Consider the following 21,851-nt stretch of genomic DNA (forward strand, 5'->3'; position numbering starts at 1 on the left):
CGTTTTCTGGGTGGCCAAATTAGGCTTTGATCCTGTGTATAAACACAAACAAACCTTTTGCCCACACTTTGATATGCCCTTTATATCATTGTGAAGAACTTATTGGAGATCACCACACAGGAAATGCTTTTCTTTTTCTTTTTTTTTTAAGAGAAAGAAATATTATCAGAAAAATGTACTTCCATAGCTGATCATCTGACACCCTTTAAATGACCAAAATTAAGGATATTTAAAGAATGCTTTAATCATTGATTTACAGTTAGTTTTATCCTATCAGGGAGTAATCCCCCTGTTCTTTCTCTTTTTTTTTTTTTGTTATCATTAATCTACAATTACATTAAGAATATTATGTTTACTAAACTCTCCCCTCTACCAGGTCCCCCTCACAAACCCCTTTACAGTCACTGTCCATCAGCATAGCAAAATGTTGTAGAATCACTACTTGTCTTCTCTGTGTTGTACAGTCCTCCCCTTTCTCCCCCCCCACATTATACATGCTAATCACAATACCCCCTTTCTTCTTCCCCCCCCTTATACCTCCCTACCCACCCATCCTCCCCAGTCCCTTTCCCTTTGGCACCTGTTAGTCCATTCTTGGGTTCTGTGATTCTGCTGCTGTTTTGTTCCTTCAGTTTTTCCTTTGTTCTTATACTCCACAGATGAGTGAAATCATTTGGCATTTCTCTTTCTCCACTTGGCTTATTTAACTGAGCATAATACCCTCTAGCTCCATCCACGTTGTTGCAAATGGTAGGATTTGTTTTCTTCTTATGGCTGAGTAATATTCCATTGTGTGTATGTACCACATCCTCTTTATCCATTCATCTACTGATAGACACTTAGGTTGCTTCCAATTCTTGGCTATTGTAAATAGTGCTGCGATAAACATAGGGGTGCATCAGTCTTTTTCAAACTTGAGTGCTACATTCTTAGGGTAAATTCCTAGGAATGGTATTCCTGGGTCAAATGGTATGTCTGTTTTGAGCATTTTGAGGAACCTCCATACTGCTTTCCACAATGGTTGAACTAATTTACATTCCCACCAGCAGTAGTGTAGGAGGGTTCCCCTTTCTCCACAGTCTCGCCAACATTTGTTGTTGTTTGTCTTTAGGATGGCAGCCATCCTTACTGGTGTGAGGTGATCCCTCATTGTGGTTTTAATTGGCAATTCTCTGATAATTAGCGATGTGGAGCATCTTTTCATTTGTCTGTTGGCCATCTGTATTTCTTTTTTAGAGAACTGTCTGTTCAGTTCCTCTGCCCATTTTTTAATTGGATTATTTGTTTTTTGTTTGTTAAGGTGGGTGAGCTCTTTATATATATTGGACGTCAAGCCTTTATTGGATCTGTCATTTACAAATATATTCTCCCATACTGTAGGGTTCCTTTTTGTTCTATTGATGCTGTCTTTGGCTGTACAGAAGCTTTTCAGCTTAATATAGTCCCACTTGTTCATTTTTGCTGTTGTTTTTCTTGCCCGGGGAGATATGTTCAAGAAGAGGTCACTCATGTTTATGTCTAAGAGGTTTTTGCCTTTGTTTTTTTCCTGAGAGTTTTATGGTTTCATGACTTACATTCAGGTCTTTGATCCATTTTGAATTTACTTTTGTGTATGGGGTTAGACAATGGTCCAGTTTCATTCTCCTACATGTAGCTGTCCAGTTTTGCCAGCACCATCTTTTGAAGAGACTGCCATTTGGCCATTGTATGTCCATGGCTCCTTTATCAAATATTAATTGACCATATATGTTTGGGTTAATGTCTGGAGTCTCTATTTTGTTCCATTGGTCTGTGGCTCTGTTCTTGTGCCAGTACCAAATTGTCTTGATTACTGTGGCTTTGTAGTAGAGCTTGAAGTTGGGGAGTGAGATCCCCCTCACTTTATTCTTCCTTCTCAGGATTGCATTAGCTATTTGGGGTCTTTGGTGTTTCCATATGAATTTTTGAACTATTTGTTCCAGTTCATTGAAGAATGTTGCTGGTAATTTGATAGGGATTGCATCGAATCTGTATATTGCTTTGGGCAGGATGGCCATTTTGATGATATTAATTCTTCCTAGCCAAGAGCATGCGATGAGTTTCCATTAGTTAGTGACCTCTTTAATTGCTCTTAAGAGTGTCTTATAGTTTTCAGGGAATAGGTCTTTCACTTCCTTGGTTAGGTTTATTCCTAGGTATTTTGTTCTTTTTGTTGCTATTGTGAATGGAATTGCCTTCCTGATTTCTCTTTCTATTAGTTTATTGTTAGTGTATAGGAAAGCCACAGATTTCTGTGTGTTAATTTTGTATCCTGCAACTTTGCTGAATTCCTATATTAGCTCTAGTAGTTTCGGAGTGGAGTCTTTAGGGTTTTTTATGTACAATACCATGTCATCTGCAAATAGTGACAGTTTAACTTCTTCTTTACCAATCTGGATTCCTTGTATTTCTTTATTTTGTCTGATTGCCATGGCTAGGACCTCCAGTACTATGTAAAATAACAGTGGGGAGAGTGGGCATCCCTGTCTAGTTCCCGATCTCAGAGGAAAAGCTTTCCGCTTCTCGCTGTTCAGTATGATGTTGGCTGTGGGTTTATCACATATGGCCTTTATTTTGTTGAGGTACTTGCCCTCTACACCCATTTTGCTGAGAGTTTTTATCATGAATGGATGTTGAATATTGTCAAATGGTTTTTCAGCATCTATGGAGATGATCATGTAGTTTTTGTCCTTCTTTTTGTTGATGTGATGGTTGATGTTGATGTATTTTCGAATGTTGTACCATCCTTGCATCCCTGGGATGAATCCCACTTGGTCATGGTGTGTGATCCTTTTGATGTATTTTTGAATTCGGTTTGCTAATATTTTATTGAATATTTTTGCATCTACATTCATCAGGGATATTGGTCTGTAATTTTCTTTTTTGGTGGGGTATTTGCCTGGTTTTGGTATTAGGGTGATGTTGGCTTCATAGAATGAGTTTGGGAGTATTCCCTCCTCTTCTATTTTTTGGAAAACTTTAAGGAGAATGGATATTATGTCTTCTCTGTGTGTGTGATAAAATTCCGAGGTAAATCTGTCCGGCCTGGGGGTTTTGTTCTTGGGTAGTTTTTTGATTACCGTTTGAATTTCTTTGCTCATAATTGGTTTGTTTAACTTTTGTGTTTCTTCCTTGGTCAGTCTTGGAAGGTTGTATTTTTCTAGGAAGTTGTCCATTTCTTCTAAGTTTTCCAGCGTGTTGGCATATAGGTTTTCATAGTAGTCTTTAATAATTCTTTGTATTTCTGTGGAGTCTGTCGTGATTTTTCCATTCTCATTTCTGATTCTGTTGATTTGTGTTGATTCTCTCTTTCTCTTAATAAGTTTGGCTAGAGGCTTATCTATTTTGTTTATTTTCTCAAAGAACCAGCTCTTGGTTTCATTGATTTTTGCTATTGTTTTATTCTTCTCAATTTTGTTTTTTCTTCTCTGATCTTTATTATGTCCCTCCTTCTGCTGACTTTAGGCCTCATTTGTTCTTCTTTTTCCAGTTTCGATAATTGTGATGTTAGACTATTCATTTGGGATTGTTCTTCCTTCTTTAAGTGTGCCTGGATCGCTGTACACTTTCCTCTTAAGACTGCTTTTGCTGCGTCCCACAGAAGTTGGGGCTTTTTGTTGTTGTTGTCATTGTTTCCATATATTCATTGATCTCTATTTTAATTTGTTCATTGATCCATTGATTATTTAGGAGCATGTTGTTAAGCCTCCATGTGTTTGTGAGCCTTTTTGTTTTCTTTGTAGAATTTATTTCTAGTTTTATACCTGTGTGGTCTGAAAAATTGGTTGGTAGAATTTCAATATTTTGGAATTTACTGAATCTCTTTTTGTGGGCTAGTATGTGGTCTATTCTGGAGAATGTTCCATGTGCACTTGAGAAGAATGTGTATCCTGTTGCTTTTGGATGTAGAGTTGTATAGATGTCTATTAGGTCCATCTATTCTACTGTGTTGTTCAGTGCCTCCGTGTCCTTACTTATTTTCTTCCTGGTGGATCTATCCTTTGGGGTGAGTGGTGTGTTGAAGTCTCCTAAAATGAATGCATTGCAGTCTATTTCCCTTTTAGTTCTGTCAGTATTTGTTTCACATATGCGGGTGCTCCTGTGTTGGGTGCATATATAGTTAAAATGGTTATATCCTCTTGTTGGACTGAGCCCTTTATCATTATGTAGTGTCCTTCTTTATCTCTTGTTACTTTCTTTGTTTTGAAGTCTATTTTGTCTGATATTAGTAATGCAACCCCTGCTTTCTTCTCTCTGTTGTTTACCTGAAATATGTTTTTCCATCCCTTGACTTTTAGTCTGTGCATGTCTTTGGGTTTGAGGTGAGTTTCTTGTAAGCAGCGTATAGATGGGTCTTCCTTTTTTATCCATTCTATTACTCTCTGTCTTTTGATTGGTGCATTAAGTCCATTTACATTTAGGGTGACTATTGAGAGATATGTACTTATTGCCATTGCAGGCTTTAAATTCGTGGTTACCAAAGGTTCAAGGTTAGCCTCTTTAGTATCTTACTGCCTAACTTAGCTCGCTTATTGAGCTGTTATATACACTGTCTGGAGATTCTTTTCTTCTCTCCCTTCTTATTCCTCCTCCTCCATTCTTCATATGTTGTGTCTTTTGTTTTGTGCTGTTTTTAGGAGTGCTCCTATCTAGAGCAGTCCCTGTAAGATGCCCTGTAGAGGTTGTTTGTGGGAGGCAAATTCCCTCAGCTTTTGCTTGTCTGGGAATTAATTCCTCCATCATATTTAAATGATAATCGTGCTGGATACAGTATCCTTGGTTCAAGGCCCTTCTGTTTCAGTGCATTAAATATATCATGCCATTCTCTTCTGGCCTGTAAGGTTTCTGTCGAGAAGTCTGATGATAGCCTGATGGGTTTTCCTTTATAGATGACCTTTTTCTCTCTAGCTGCCTTTAAAACTCTTTCCTTGTCCTTGATCTTTGCCATTTTAATTATTATGTGTCTTGGTGTTGTCCTCCTTGGGTCCTTTCTGTTGGGAGTTCTGTGTATTTCTGTGATCTGTTTGATTATTTCCTCCCCCAGTTTGGGGAAGTTTTCAGCAATTATTTCTTCAAAGACACTTTCTATCCCTTTTTCTCTCTCTTCTTCTTCTGGTACCTCTATAATACGGATATTGTTCCTTTTGGATTGGTCACACAGTTCTCTTAATATTGTTTCATTCCTCGAGATCCTTTTATCTCTCTCTATGTCAACTTCTATGCGTTCCTGTTCTCTGGTTTCTATTCCATCAATGGCCTCTTGCATCTTATCCATTCTGCTTATAAATCCTTCCAGAGTTTGTTTCACTTCTGTAATCTCCTTCCTGGCATTTGTGATCTCCCTCCGGACTTCATCCCATTGCTCTTGCATATTTCTCTGCATCTCCGTCAGCATGTTTATGATTTTTATTTTGAATTCTTTTTCAGGAAGACTGGTTAGGTCTGTCTCCTTCTCAGGTGTTGTCTCTGTTATCTTTGTCTTCCTGAAATTTTGTCTTTTCATGGCGATAGAGGTAGTTTGCAGAGCTGGGACGAGTGATGGCTGGAAGAACTTCCCTTCTTGTTGGTTTGTGGCCTTCCTCTCCTGGGAGAACAGCGACCTCTAGTGGCTTGTACTGGGCAGCTGCGCGCAGACAGGGCTTCTGATTCTTGCCAGGCTGCTATGGAGTTTGTCTCCACTGTTGTTGTGGGCGTGGCCTGGCTCAGCCTGCTGCTCCAAAATGGTGGTGCCTCGTTGGAGGGGGAGCGGCCGGGAGGCTATTTATCTCTGTAAGGGGCCTCCCTGCTCCCTGCTGCCCAGGGGGTTAGAGTGCCCAGAGATCCCAGATTCCCTGCCTCTGGACTAAGTGTCCCACCCTGTCCCTTTAAGACTTCCAAAAAGCACTCGCCAAAACAAAACAACAACAACAACAACAACAACAACAAAAATTAAATAAATAATTTTTAAAAAGCCACTCGCTTTTCTTTGTCCTCAGGTGCCAGCCTCAGGGACCCGCTCACCGGTCTTGCTGCCCTGTTTCCCTAGTATCCAGGACCCCACGCATGCACTGTGTCTGTTCTCTGGTGCGGATGGCTGGGGCTGGGTGTTAAGCAGTCCTGGGCTCCCTCTCCCTCCCCGCTCCGACTCCTCTCCTCCCGCCGGGAGCTGGGGGGAGGGGCGCTCGGGTCCCACCTGGCCAGGGCTTGTATCTTACCCCCTTCACGAGGTGCTGGGTTCTCGCAGGTGTGGATGTGGTCTGGATGTCATCCTGTGTCCTCTGGTCTCTATTCTAGGAAGAGTTGTCTTTGTTATATTTTCATAAATATATGCGGTTTGGGAAGGAGATTTCCACTGCTCTACTCACGCCAACATCTTGGCTCCCAGCTCCAGTGGAATTTTTATTAGCAAGGCAGGTTAAACTCTCAGTCGTCACAAATGTATTTAAACCAGGATGCATGGCCTTGTTGTATTAATTGCTGAGGTTCATTCATAGCATTGCTTTTCTGTAACACTGAATTCTGACTTTTAACTCAGGATGTCCAGATTGGAAGTCCTTTGCCCCTCTCTAGAGGGAGCCATCACGGGGAGGCCCTAGGGCACAGGGGGATGGGTGGGAAGAGTGGAGCAGGTAGAAGAACATTCTATCTATATGTGTCTGCATGAAGCCTTACGTTAGGTCCATCTGCCCTTAAGAGTTCTGAACTGGAACCAAAGACAAATTCATTTCATAAACATCCAACATGTGACATGACCAGAGGACTAGAAAGATAGACCAAACCGTTGCTGACCTGGAAGAGCTCAACCTGTGGAGAGGAGAGACAGGTAAATGCCAAGCACCTCCTAAGTGCTACAAGGAGAGGTAGGAACAGGGCGCTGGGAGCTGGAGGAGGGGGACCCAGTCTGGACAGCCCGAGAAAGCCTTCCTAGAATACAAGATGTTTGAGCTCAGAACTGACAGACATATGGGACGTTGTCGCCTGAGATTCTCTACTTCACCACTACCCCTATATATAGGTTTATTCTTAGACAAGATATTAAAGAAATAATTAGTGTTTTAATCAAACTGAAGTCTTCCCCAAAGGCCAAACATTGCAACATAACCTTTTTTCACCCATCGACAATTGTTAATGTAGGGAGTGAAAACCAAATGTCAGATTTAATTGGCTGCAGAGAATGAAAGTTTATTTCCCTCAAAAAGTAAAAATCAAAACCCTTTAAGATAATTCAGAATTTTTAAATGTTTGCTCTAACAAAAGATCTGTGAGTTTGCTCTGAATTCCCCTCCATCATCCAACATAGCCCCAAGCAGACAGGTTTACCTGATCATAATACAAAAGACATGATTGAAAAGTTGGATATGAGGAAATCTTGAATATACTGTCACTTAAAATCCACAAGGAGAACTGATCAGTCGAAGAAACACACAATGAATGCATTTCCATGAAATCAAAACCTTTTAATGATATGAACACTTACCCTCAAATTCTTTATCATATACTTACAAAAAAAAGTTTACAGAGTTTTTGTAAAGTGGCATGCTGTTAGTTGGATTCATAATGATGCTACATATTAACACCTTGTACTAAAGAAGTATCATAAAAATCTCATGACACATAACAAATATTTGATCAAAGGAGCATTGTACCCTCCTTTGACACTGAGAGGGCTCCCAGGTTTACTGCACTGCACAGGACTCCTGAGGGACTCACACGGGTAACTCGGGATTACTTAAGTGCTCTCCCACCCATTTTCCCACCAGATGAATCAGTCATCAGACCTCATCTGTGACCTGTAGGCCACGAGGCTTGTTGACAATGCCTGCTGCAGCAGGACAAAACCCAGAAGCCTCCAACTGAGGACGCCCACTCCCAAATCAGCCTGGAATGCCCTGACTTCTGGCCACCAGCCTGAACAGCCTGCTCTCAGAGGCTGGCGCACCCCTAGGCAGCTGCCCCGCCTCCCCCACTTGTGCCTCTGAGGCCCCAGTGTGGGGCCCACACCATGTCTCCCAGACACTAACAGGTATTGATCCTCAAATACACACAGTCCTAGCCTCAGCTTTTTCTATATCTTGGTATTTCTACTTTTGAAACATTATTTTGGATTCCTTTGTAAAATCTAACCACTGGAGCCAGTGCAATGCCATGGAGTGTTCGTTCTCAGTCGGCCAGCTTTCCCAGTGTCCCCTCGGCAGCCAGCAGGCTCGGCTTTACCCTGGGGCCCTCTCCTGGCCCCCCAGGTGTCCATGTGAGCCTCCTTCTCCAGCTACAAGGACACAGAATGGGTTTCCTGGGCGTTCTCCTCTAGCTTCAGTCCCGGGTTGTCGATCCCATGGCTGGTGGCCGGCGGCACGCTGCTTTCGGGGGGCTCCGCCGTGCGTGTTGGCATGGAGCAGTACAGCACAAACCCCACCATGATGACGGCAAAGGACATGATGTAGAGCCACGAAAACTAGGAGGAGAGAGCGGCTGTGAACTCCGGGCCCTCACAGACCATCTTTGCTGCTGCCCTTTACCTACTTTGCTTTGAGGGCCACCTTCTCATCTTTTTTTTGCAAGTTACCTAAGGAGGTGGTGACACCCGAACCCTCCCATGGGTATATACTGGTGAATGCATGAGCTCTGACAGCATCTCCCAGCACAGCAGCCAACTGGATCCCTGGATCTCTAGGGAATGGAACTTTTCCCTTTCTTTGATAGTCCAGCAGCACCCCCACCTTGCAACTAGTGCCGCTCAGTAGAAAGAATAAAAGGTCTGCATGAGCACCAGGAGAGAGCCCAATTCAGACCCGAGACACAGCTTACAGTACTGGTTATGAAACCTAGTAGGAACACAGGACCTAAGATAAAATGTGGATGTCCCCTTGTAACTTCTTAACAACCTCTCATGTATGCTATTCCAATAAAATTCATTTTGTTAAAATTTAATAAATTATCTTGTCTCTGTAAACAAGAGTTGCATAGTAAAATTTACAGTGGATCCAGCAAATTCAGAGCTGGAAAGACATCAATTCTCAGAAGAGTCTGAAGCCCTTCCCTGGTGCAAGGTGCGGTACAAAAGGGTAGGAGGCCTGCAGGAGGGATCTCCTGTCCTCTCTGCTCTCAGAGGACCCATTACAGCAAAACCCATTCTGACAGAGACACAGCAAGGATGGATGGAGTCCCTGGTGATCTTACCCAACCTGCCCTTTTTTAGAACTAAGAACAACCACCCAGTGCAAAATGCAATAAAGACAGAGCACTAATTCACTGTATATTTTTACTTGAAAAGGCATTCTGAGATACCCCAAAGTTTAAATAAATAATATTAAACACTCTGTATATTTTCTCTTTTCTGAATTGAGGATCCACACAAAAGGTCAAGTATTAAGGAAATTAATATTTAACAGCACGAAAAATAAATCAAGGAAAAGAACAGCTAAAGCCTGACCAAGAAAGATAGAGTAAAAATTAGGGGAATTATAGAGCATAATTAATGTGTAATTAAATGCCCAGAATCTTTTTTTGTTTTCTTGGAATAAGCAAGCTCAATTTATGAATGGCCCTGCTAACCTGACTTTTAAAATTAAAAATGGGGCAAGGGATATGCTATTTTATTCAAGCCAAAAAATTAATATTTTTAAGTTAGCTTAGATTTCATAGTATGTCTGGGGAAAAAAAAGTGTTCTACTGTGGAGATCCAGAGAAAAACAATAAGAAGCAAAATGGGTTGGAGCAGGAGAAGAGAGGTATCGAGAGAGAGAGAGAGAAGAAAAAGCTAGATATAGCCCCATAGGTAGAAGGAAAAACTAAAGTTTTTGAAATGAGTATTAAGAAGATTTCTGGTGGGCTTCTGTGAGTCTCTATTGGCTTCAAAACGTTAATTGTTTTTACAGATGCTCAGTTTCTTCTTAACCTCAAACCTTTAGAACTTCTTAAGGAATGGAATAGCCACAGCCCTCCCCAAGGCAGGAAAGCCTTCCCTGGATTCAGTAATGATGCAAAGCCACCACTAATGTACAGCTGAGCAGTGAATTAATTTCCTACTGCTGGCTTTAATTCTTGGATCCAATACTTAGCATGGTCCCCAACACACAGCTGGTATTTAATAAATGTTGAAATGTATTTATTTATTTACTGTTGAAAAAAATATTCAGAAAGTCTTAGGGGAAGTTAAAGCTATGTAGAGTACCCTAAACTTTTTTTTATTAAAATATTGTTGATATACAATCCTATGTTGGTTTCAAATATACAACACAGAGGTTCAAAAGTCACCCATATCATTAAATCCTCACCCCCTCCAGTGCAGTTACTATCTATCAACATAGTAAGATGTTACAGGATCACTAACTGTATTCTCCACGTTGAGTACCCTAAACTTTGAAAGTTAATCATGTTTTCCTATAAAATGTCCATTGTTACCTGTGTAACATGTTCAGGACATGTCCTGTTTGGTTTGGTGAATTTAAACGTTTAGGAGAAAAAGCATCTTTTCCCTTTTAAGAAGGCAGGACATTAAATGGAGGCCCTTTATTAAAAGGGAGAGATCGTGTGGGAGTGAGGTAAGTGTCCTGAATTAGAAGCTCTTACCTTTTTTTCTTTTTTAAAATTCTATGCTTTGTATTTGGATCTACACAGGGAGCTTCTTGTGGCTACTCTGTTCAGAAAGATTTACTTAAGATCAATTCCAGAGGAGGCAGAGTCTGGCACCAATGGGTGCAGAAAATTTTAAACCTCTTGCTCAACTGTCTATTTCAAAAAATCAGAGCCAAACTTATTTTAGATACTACAATTTTTTTAAATTGATGGTATACTGGTATTATAATTTTGTTTTTAAAAACTGTGTCTAAAATGCTAGGTACCTTCTTTAAGCTCTGAATGGTTGTCCACCTCTGTAATTTACTCTGATAATCTTAAGCAGACCTGCTCTTAGCTCTGTAAGTCTTGAAATGGCCTTTGACCAAAAACAATAAAATCTAATCTGAATTAAGAGTGAGCTTCCAGACATGCAGGGACAAAGAAACATAAAGCAAAAGACAGAGATTTACAGTTTGCATGCTCCAATTTTGAGAATAACAGTTTAAAGTCATAGGGCAAAAAAAAAATGACACACGGTAAGACTTTCCTATTAAAGTTAAGAGCACTTGAAGAGAAAATAATCTCAAGGGAGCTTATAATAGGTAGTGACAAGTGTACTTTTACTTCAAAGCTTTTATTTCTTTAACCTTACTTCCTCCTTGGACATTATTTTACTTACAAGGGAAAAGTAGAAGTTAAACTACTAAAGCTAAATCATTATGTTTGGTTTAAAAAAAAAATCCACAGTTGAGTGAGACAATATGTTAAATTGCTGAGCCCTCAGACTTTTCTTTGGATACTTTGTAGCTATCAACTGGCCTTCAACTTCAGAATAGAAACACCATCATCCCCTAGTGGTGGCCATGTGAAATGCGAGTACAGCACTGCAGAACAAAATAAAGACCAACTTCGCAGCCATTAGCAATTGTTTTCAGAAAAAACAAAAATCTAGGCTTGTCAGGATCACTTCTCTTATTAACTTTGATATTTGTTATTTTTTAATGATGCTACCAAAAAGCTATAAATACTCCTTCAGTCTTAGTTCAGGAATACCTTAAAAAGCAAGTTTTGCAAAGATAACAGCTGGTTCCTGTCACATGTAACCTTGCAAGGCAAAATGGTTTATGCTTCTTAAGCAGAAATTTCTGAGACTGCACTAACTAGGCATTGTGAGTTAATGGCCAATTCTTGGGAATAATGTAAATCTGTGCCAAGCAATTTATGCCAGGATACAAAATTTTACAAGGACACAGAAATATAGTTGTTATCCCCAACTGAAATTAAAAGTATCAAGCAACAACCAACCTTCAACTATTTGTTCAAATGACTGTGACAGCAAGGTCAACTAAGGACAGATAGATTTCTAAGGCAGCAGTTCCCAAAGTGTGGTCCAAAGACCACTGAGGGTACCCAAGACCCTTCCAGGGGTCTGTGAAGTCAACACTCATAATAATAACACACAATTTGCCTGGAATGAGGACTGCCCAAAGAATTTCTTACCAAGAAGATGAGGTTTTATTTTTGGACCTAAAATCTTGAAGAAACCCATTACTTCTTTGGGACCAAGCAAGTCTTATTTGAATATGATCTATTTGCTTACCTTATAGCCAAACAGAAAGAGTCCAAAGAAAAGACTATAGAGGTCAGCTGTCAGGATGCCCAGGTTGACAGAAGTGGCGCTAGTGACTTTAATCACCAGTGGCATGAAGCTGTACAGACAAAACATACAAAGGGCAAACGCCACAAACAGGAGAGCTGTGAAAAAATGGAATATCTACTATTACAGGAAGAAATCAGAAGGCAGAGGTACTTGGAAGGCTTGGCTGCCATATAAAATTCCATGATCCTTTCACATACTATCTACAAATACCCTTGTTAACAGTCAACATTGCAAAGGAGACATACAAAGTTCTCAGGAAAAAAAACAATAACAAGATGTGTGTAGACTTCAAAAATCCAACAGTTTAGATTTATGATGGTCAAAGCCATTAAACCTTGCTGATGGTGTGAGTGAGTTAGCAGCTCTTATCATCCCACACTATCCACCTCCCAGGGCAGAGTGGTACCTGTGATAGAAGGTCAATAAAAGCAGAATCCTATCAAGAAAAATCACTCATTATTTTTTGTTTGCTTTTATCTGGTTGATTGGTTCAACATGACTTGTGCAATTGGTTTCAGAATAAAGTAGTTTTAGAGCATCAAAGGCAGTTGTTGGGTCCATTATCTTTTGTTCATCTTATTAAATTCAGTGCTCCCAGGCAGCACAATATAACCATCCTCTTTGGTACAGAGCTGGTCATGGGGTACTATTTAGCAATATCTCTTCTTTGCAGTCCCTCTTGCAATCTCACCTCCATACCCAATAAACACACACATATACACTTTGGCAATCTAAGTTATTACACTGAATTAAATTATCCAAGCATCATATGAACTTTAGGGACATTTTATATACTGTATAACTTCTTTCCTTATTGTTAAATAAGGTTCAAGTCTTTCCTAATTGTCCACTGTTTTTCTGGTTACTTATTTGTGCAGTTGAGAGTAGCAATGGAAGGTGGAACATAGTTACACACCATCAGATAACTCAAGTTAATGTTTCACAGATTACATGAAACAGGCAACCTTCACGAGAAATTTGGGGACTTGAGATGCAGATCTAATTGACATCTAGTGTGACCAAAGGTCATACTTGTTAAGAACTACTAATAAAAACAAGGCTATTCCTGAAGGTAAAGATTAAGAATTAACTTCTATGGAGGTTCATTAAGCCCTCAGAGAAAACTCAGTGTAAACTACAGTAGTTCCTCTCATACTGACCTGCTCTGTGATTTTACAAAAATGCCCAAATACTTTTAATAAAGTGTTTATTTATTGATGTGTGTTTCTGTCAGAGTAAAGGTTACTGAGCAAAAAGAATTATTTATGTACATACCAATTTTCCAATCCCAGTGAATGCTGGCAATATCCTTATATTCCACAATCAATCTAAAATTTAAAACAAGAGGTCTCAGAAATCCACCTACTAATTTTCACCATTTTGTAAGTATTTTAGTTGTTATACTCCAGCTAAGATGAGGAATCATGTTGATTTTTGGATTTTTCTTATAGTATAAAAATATGACAAACATTAATACAAATGACAAATAATAAAACCAAAGGAGTCCATAAATATAGGTTTGACTCTCTTAGAAGCACTCTTCAACAGGTGTTGCTATAGGAGGAAAACCTGACATTATGTTTTATGTTTTCCTTTTGAATAGGATGTTAAACTTTCCTGGAAATATTAAACAAGAACATTTTTACTAGTAATGCCATTGCCACATTATAAGCTAGAATCCTAAGCATCACATGTGTAAGAAAATGAGGCATCATTATGATGTCTCAATAATCCTGTAACAGATATTTAGCAAAATACTGACTTCAAATGAGAATAGGCCAGATCAACAATAGATATTAATAGTTGGAATATAATCATATGTATTTGCTTAATCTTTTTCAAAGGAAAATTTTAGAATCTTACAGCTGTATGCCACTGACAATTGTTCCAAATAAGCCCACCATTCCTAAAAACTCCTGTCTGCTCAGCTTCTTCACGATGTATTCTTCACACACATTGGAGACAGCATAGAGGGAAGCCCCGAGAAGGACCAAGACATCGCCAGTCAGAACATCACCACCTACAGGAGGGCAGGCCACCCAGAGGGACACATCATCAGCAGGGGGAACTCTCTAGCTTTTTTTTTTTTTTGGTATAATTAATCTACAATCACATGAGCAACATTATGTTTACTAGACTTCCCCCCATCAAGTCCCCACCCCATACCCCATTACAGTCACTGTCCATCAGTGTAGTAAGATGCTATAGCATTACTACTTGTCTTCTCTGTGTTGCACAGCCCTTCCCGTGACACCCCCCCCACATTATGTGTGCTAATCGTAATGCCCCTTTTTCCCCCTTGTCCCTCCCTTCCCACCCATCCTCCCCAGTCCCTTTCCCTTTGGTAACTATTAGTCCATTCTTGGGTTCTGTGATTCTGCTGCTGTTTTGTTCCTTCAGTTTTTGCTTTGTTCTTTATACTCCACATATGAGTGAAATCATTTGGTACTTGTCTTTTTCCACCTGGCTTATTTTACTGAGCATAATGCCCTCCAGCTCCATCCATGTTGTTGCAAATGGTAGGATTTGTTTTCTTCTTATGGCTGAATAATAGCTTTTTTCAATAAGATTTTATGGAAAGAGAAGCCCTGGCTTCCAGAAGTTTAAAGACTCTTACTCTTCTCACTTTCTGGCACAATTCTGCTGTGTTTTCTCATATTTTGACTCCTCAGGAGACTAAAAGGTTGAAGGGTGGTGGTACATACCATACTGCAGTGCCTCAGAGAATGATTCTATGATATGAGGAATTAATGGAATGAATTGAAGGAAATTAATTGAAAGCTAGAGAGAAGGAAGCTAGGTAGGCAAGGTAATTTTCTCTCTTTCTCTACACTAAAGTAATTTGTAGGTTGGGTGAATTCTTAGACCTTATTTAGGTTTCATATCATCAATTATCTGAACTTTGACCCAAAGAACATCAAAATATTCTCATCTGCAGAGTGACTGAAAAAGAGGTCAATCATGCAATAAATATAGAGTTCACTTTTCAAAGAAAAACAAAATCTACAGTAGGTTTCCTCATAACTAATCCAAATGTATGGGGCAAAAAGGACTATTGCAAATATATATAGAAACAATTCTCTCATGAGACAAAACAAAACTATTTAGTGTGAGAAAAAAGAGCGGGGACTGTGGACAGATAGGAAAATAAAGATTGCTCTGTGAAAGCAGTTACAGTACCAAAATATTGCAAATATATATAGAAACAATTCTCTCATGAGACAAAACAAAACTATTTAGTGTGAGAAAAAAGAGCGGGGACTGTGGACAGATAGGAAAATAAAGATTGCTCTGTGAAAGCAGTTACAGTACCAAAAGCAAGTAAATCTGAAAATAAAACTTAAAAAATAGTTAGCCAGGACATGTTTTCTGTCTTTTACCATCTACCTTTGCAAAATAAACACAAAAGCATAAGCAAACCATTTTTTTCTGTGATTAGTAACACCATCTCACCTGAACTGTCTTCCCTCCCTGCTAATATGTCTGCACCAACCATAGTTCCTACGCCCAACAGACAGACAGCCACAGCGACGAAGTGGATCACTCTGTATCTTGAGTAAAGAATAAACCACGAGAGAGCCATCAACACAGGAATCCCAAAGCAGTCCAAAAGCTGCATGGAAAGAGAAGCAAACAGCTTACAAACATCTCTCATTAGTTAAAAGATGAATATTAAGTAACACTAGGAGTCAGCACTTATTGAGCATTTACCATTGCCAGCCCTGTCCTAAATGTTTGACCCGGATTAACTCGTTTAATTCTCACAACAGCTCTATGAGATTGGAACTGCAACCCCCAATCTACATGAGGAGAACAAAGGCATACAGAGAGGCTGAATGAGTTGCCCAAAATCACACTGTTAAAAGCAGGCTAGCCAAAAAATTGCTGAACCCAGGAATTCTTCCCAACAGTCTGTGTAATTTACTTCTATGCCCCATCCGTGTTTATCCTAAGGCCAGTGGGCCACTTCCTCCACGGACCCACTCACTTGGGCAGCAAACATTTAAGCATGTCACACGTGGGAGACACTACGAGGGGAGCTGGAGTATTGATGAGAGCAAGACAAACAAACCCCGCTCTCAGGAGCATGCAAAAGGCCAGCCAGACATAAATAACCACAAGCCAGATATTTAATTGCAATTGGACTAAAAACAACAAAGAAGTACAGGTTATCCTGAGACGGCAAACAGGCACCATCGCCCTGACAGTGCCCAGCGCCTCGCTCATCTTCATCATGTGCTCCTGCATCACCTTTTGATCTCGGGTCCAGAAAACACTTGGTATACCCTGATACTACTGCCAGTCTGAAAGGCAGGGGATTAAGAAAGCCAAAGTTATAGCAAATCCAAAACCATCTGTAAGATAAAGGAAACACTGAGGTTTCACGTTTCGATTCTTACATTCATTAATTTTGTAAAGTGCATTCAAGGATAACATATATCCCTTATGCTAATCATATTCTTCAAACTGCTGTTTTATGGCTCACCCTACTCTTTTTGTCACCTTGTCCCCTGATGCTGTCTGTATCGGTTTAGTCTGGGACGAGGCAGGAGCCTGCATCTCCAGCAGCCTGTCTGATCCTGTCTGCGGTCGTTGCCTGATCGCCTCTCTCCACAGTGTCATTGCGGGAGCCCATCGTGCCGTGTGTGGGAATGGGCACCTTGCCTTGTTATTTACTCCAGCTATAGAACTCTAATCTCCTAAGTGCTTTATTGGGCCTGTCTAAATAACAAACAATTAAATGATGCAAATGGTAACAGCTTGTCCCAGAAGACAGGAAAAGAGCCCAGCCAGTTGACTTAACAAAGTCTGAACTACATTCCTGTAAACAAAAATAGTAGACGAAGTCACTCTAAAAACTCACAGGTGATGCCCTATCCTCAAGTTCTGTCTTAAAATTAAAATTAAATTTGCACTGTTTTTAAAGTTCTTGGTGGGCACTGAGTGGTCACAGAAGGAAGCCGCCCATGTCAAGAGTTCCAGGGGCCTCGGGCCCCGGTCCTGCCACTGACCAGCTGTGTGATCTCTTGCCTGTCACTCTCTGGGTCACAAACTGAAATGAAAAGATCAGGTCAGATAGCAAGATGTCCCTTGCAACTTGAAAATTCCACAACTTCTCTGATATCTGTCACGTTTACTCATTTATCTACATCAAATCTCCTTTTCAAAATGTATTCTAGGTGATGGGTATCTTGTCTTTGATGCTTTCAGTTCCAAGATTTCCCTCTTTAATTCAATCTTAAAAATCATTTTACAGTCACAGTCGGCAAGGTAAGACCCTGGGGTGAGGGGGTGGCATGGGTATACAAATGACTCAGACTTTATTAGAGATATAAGGGAGTGTAGAGAAGAGAATGAAATTGACTTAGGCCTTAGAGAATGGAGGAGGGGGCTTCCAAAGGGTTGCATTCTAGAAAGAAGAGAGCAGCATCAGAGAGAGGAACCCGGCTGTGGGCGGGGAATGCGTAGGCGTGGCAGTAATATACTAGGAGACAGGAGCAGAGACCTAGGCCACGGGATCCCAATGGTCACATCGTCTACTCCATATAAACCCTACAATACTCTTTGTAATTACAGAATCTTCAAGGGAATCCTTAGTAAGGAGGTTCAAATACCGCCTAATCCAAATGTCTACCCTTTCAGATTACCCAGGCCAGAGATTCACTCAAGCAGAGAAACAGCTTGAAGGATCACAGTCACAACAAGCCCCACTGCTGCCAGGGACCTTTGGTTGTTAAATGCTGTTTTATGATACACTCCTTGCTGTGTACCAGAAGTACATCACTTTGACAACCATATGTTTGGGTTTTCCTAAGAGGCTAGGATGAAATAAATTATCTTCTATAGTATAAGGCATTAATATTAGTCACAAAAATGCAACTGTAAGTATTTTGTTTAGCTGTGGTTAGACCCTGCCCGATTCAAAACTTCCAATTATCATTAGTCAGAGACCAAAGCTTCTGGAAATTGTAACTAAGTAATTAAATTGTATGTGAGATTATGAGGATAGACCTAACTAGAAAAATACCATAATCTACATACTCATACCCTGATTACCCATTGCTAGAAGTACACTTAGTCCTAATTGTGATGAGCTTTCTGCATTAGGTAACTCCTGGTTTTAATTTTTAGGAAATTCCGGGTTTTTCACATGCTCCCTATGGTGTTTGCAATAACAAACATTTCCTGTATCAGCTTTTCAACCCGTGCCAGTCAAAAACCAAGAGGACTGCTGAGGGCAAAGCTTAGCACAATGTTACAGAAAAAAAAAAAAACGTAATAAAATGCATTCTGATAATAACAGCATTTAATGTATATTCAGAACAGAAAAATACCAAGTTTTCATCAATCCTCATGTTTTCCAAGTGGAATACACCTAATTAATTTCACTTCAATTTTTCCATATTCCTAAAACTGGAGGTCAAATAAGAACATCTGTTTTATATAGTCAGAGGAGTGATTGCACCAAAAAGTCATAAATCCATTAAACTGTGACCTCTAAATGTGGCACTGGAGTCTATCTCACTTTCACCTCCATTTATAAATCACTTTGTCTTTAGCAGTGGTTAGAGTGGGGACTATGATACATCCCCTGGTTTGCCAACCTAGAGAATGGAATCAGTCTTCCAAAACTCCACCAAGTTAAAAGGTACTGCTGTGTAGAAACATTTTTCTTTCAATCCAGCAAGAATAAACCTGAAAAAAGGAACAGGTCTACCATTAGCTACCATCTCTATCCCAAGATATCTAATTAAAAGTCCCTTCCAATGGTTCCTTTGTCTTGAGTATCTACTTACTTGCAAACCTCCAATTTTCTATGGCACAAAGGCATATCCACTTAAAACACTGTGTTTGAGCAAACATAACACAGAAATCTTGTCAACCTCACTCCATCAATTGCCAACTAAATATTTATGCTTATTTTGGTAGCAACTGTTCTTTTCTGCTATAGCATTAGCAGTTTACAAACTGATTAACTCGTATACATTTTCACTAATTCCAGAAAACCTTACTCATTAGCACATATGCTCCACAGATTGCATCCAACTGTGTTTAGGTTTTCTTCAAGTGAACAGGTTTTCAACAAAAGTAAGTTAGCCTATATGAGTTCAGGTTCTTCCCTTTAAGCTGTAAAATCCAAACCGGTAAGAAGACTCCTTCATACCTGGACACTGGTTAGAGTTGTGTACTGGTATGCTCTCACAATCAGGTAATTAGCTTCCACATCTGCTAATCCAAGCAGGATATACTTCCACCATTTTCTTTTCAAGATGTAGAAAAGATTATCACTACCTGGTTGGAAGAAATCTGGGTTAGTACATGTTCCTTGAAAATGGTACCATGCATGTTAATTTGGAGATTAAAGAGTCAAAAAACAAGGATTTACCGTGTATTTAGAATGTGACCTCCTAATTTCCATTACTCACAACCAACTCCTGCAACAGCTCAGCAGAGTCAGATTTTTTTCCTAATATGAGACCCAACCTGAAGTGTCATCATACACCAGATGTTCCATGAAAATGCTAGTAGGCATGAGAAAAGTGGTTAAGTTCCCTTTCCCTTTATGACAGAAATATAACATCCAGGCATAGGTTTGGATGTTGCCATTCCTGACAAGCTACAGATTATCCTAAGAAATGAAATGTTTCCTTATGGATTCACTGGTTATTCAATCTCCATTCGTGGGCTTCTTCAAAGGAAACTCTGCATGTGATCATTCTTTTGGAAAAAATGTGCTTTCAAGAGAAAATTAAGTCAGTGATAAATTTGGAAGAAAACCAAATGGCACCATTTATTCCCCAAATTCTATTTACGCAAGTTAACTATGATTCACTTCCTTGGAGAATCTAGTAGACAGGAGACACAGAGTTGACACAGATATGAGAAGGCTTTATGGGAAGGTAACCAACTAGCAAATAAAGGTGGTGAAAATCCTAGTCAAATAATTACTATTAAAATCTAATTAGCAGGAACATCCTGAAAACAAGAGTTAGTGTTCCTCAACATGAGATGGCATAGAAGACAACCATCCTTCAGGGGGACCCCACTGACGTTTTTATGAATTACACTGACTTCCTAAAAGCCAATGTTTACAGAAAAGAGTAAAGTCTGGGGCTATTGTCCAGGGCTATGTACCAGTTCTATTTCCAACTCGTTAAGTTCTTGCCAAATTTGGTGCTCCCCCCCTGAAATAGTGTCCTCTCTCTCACAGGTGGTTTCCATTTTCTTTCAAAAATAAGTTATTTATTCTGACTCATGGGAATACCACTGATGCATAAGGCTCATATAAAAGAGGATTAGCACACACTGCAGCAGTGATGTTATTATGTGCCCTAAATACAATGAAAATGGATGTAGTGTACCCTCCCAATTGCTCAAGTTATCCACTGTCTTCTCATTCCTGAATTCAATGTCATTTAATTGGTTTTAAAATACCATGCTCTTCTCTTGTGGGCAGGATGTTTTGTTATCATGATGAATAGCCCTGAATACAGAGTGGGAGTGAGAGCATTAGCCCTGGAGAAGGCTGCCTCGGTTGGAATCTGGCTCCACCAGTTACTACCTATGATTTACAGCAAGTTATCTAAGTGCTGCATGCCTCAGTTTCCTCATCTGTAAACTGCGGATGATAATAATACTCACTTGATTTGTTAGGAGGCTTCAATGAGTTAACACATAACCAAAATGCAGTAAGCAATTAAAATGACTCCTAGCACAATGTTAGTCAGAACTTAGTTTTCCCATTTTTATGTAGGAAAATTTTGTTTTATACAGAATTTTACCATAATTCTGTAATGATTCTAAAACGACTTAACCACCAGGGACAAAGAAGTTAATTCTTTGCCAATTCCTTGTCTTTGTTTCTCTCACACCATAGACCTGTTGACATGCAATCAATGCTACATTTAGCTAGAAATATATATTCTGGAGAGTGAGGCTCTGGACTTTTTAAGTGGTTTTCAATATTGGCTCTTAAATTTATCAGCTACAGGGGGAAGAAAATAAAATCTAACTTGTAATGGCATTTACATTTTTTTTTTTACAAATTGTACAGTTATAGTTTGGTGCTACTTATTTTAATCAATGATTAAAATCAGTGACTTCAGAGACTTACACATAAATCTCAAGCCAGTACTTTCATAGACTTCAAAGGTGTCATCCTTTTTTTTCCTAACAACTTTTATAAAAACAGCAACAGTTTCTTGGTTTTGGTTTGCCCCATGTTTAATTTTTTTAATGTCTCAGAAGCACAAGAATTTTATGAAGATAGTGTGTTGAAAAGTAACTTCCACATTTGACATACCTGACTGAAACGCCAGCATCATTGTATAAATTAGAAATAGCAAGCAATAGTTGATAAAGCTCTGAAGCATGGGGGTGTTCACTTTGTATCTTTCTGCCAAATACTGGCTGGTGATGGCTGTCCCACATATACACAAGGACAACATCTGACCCAGGGCAATGGTTTTCAAAATATTCCTAGAAAATAAAGGAGGAAATCAGAATAACATGCAACTAAGTTATGCCTCACACATGCATGCACCCCACATGCACACACACACACAGTTTAGTGCAAAACACAAAGGGAAATGCTAATTATTCCAGGTGGTCATTTCATTTTATTGCTTACTTCATG

General features: G+C 39.6%; 1 protein-coding gene across 2 annotated transcripts in view; it reads right to left on the minus strand.

Moving 5' to 3' along the window:
* Positions 1 to 7,439: 7,439 nt before the first annotated feature.
* The window catches only part of SLC35F2 (solute carrier family 35 member F2), a 100,880-nt gene continuing 86,468 nt past the window's right edge, over positions 7,440 to 21,851 (minus strand). For both annotated transcript variants that reach the window (XM_036902673.2, XM_057490591.1), the window contains exons 2-8: positions 21,519 to 21,694; positions 19,380 to 19,507; positions 15,668 to 15,827; positions 14,078 to 14,234; positions 13,490 to 13,542; positions 12,155 to 12,309; positions 7,440 to 8,449 (exon numbers count right to left, since the gene is read on the minus strand). In XM_036902673.2, coding sequence (XP_036758568.2) covers positions 8,264 to 8,449; positions 12,155 to 12,309; positions 13,490 to 13,542; positions 14,078 to 14,234; positions 15,668 to 15,827; positions 19,380 to 19,507; positions 21,519 to 21,694 — 1,015 coding nt within the window. In that variant the 3' untranslated portion in view covers positions 7,440 to 8,263. The remainder of the gene's footprint in view (positions 8,450 to 12,154; positions 12,310 to 13,489; positions 13,543 to 14,077; positions 14,235 to 15,667; positions 15,828 to 19,379; positions 19,508 to 21,518; positions 21,695 to 21,851) is intronic.

The sequence above is a fragment of the Manis pentadactyla genome, chromosome 13, assembly GCF_030020395.1.
Source record: "Manis pentadactyla isolate mManPen7 chromosome 13, mManPen7.hap1, whole genome shotgun sequence".
NCBI lineage: Eukaryota > Metazoa > Chordata > Mammalia > Pholidota > Manidae > Manis > Manis pentadactyla.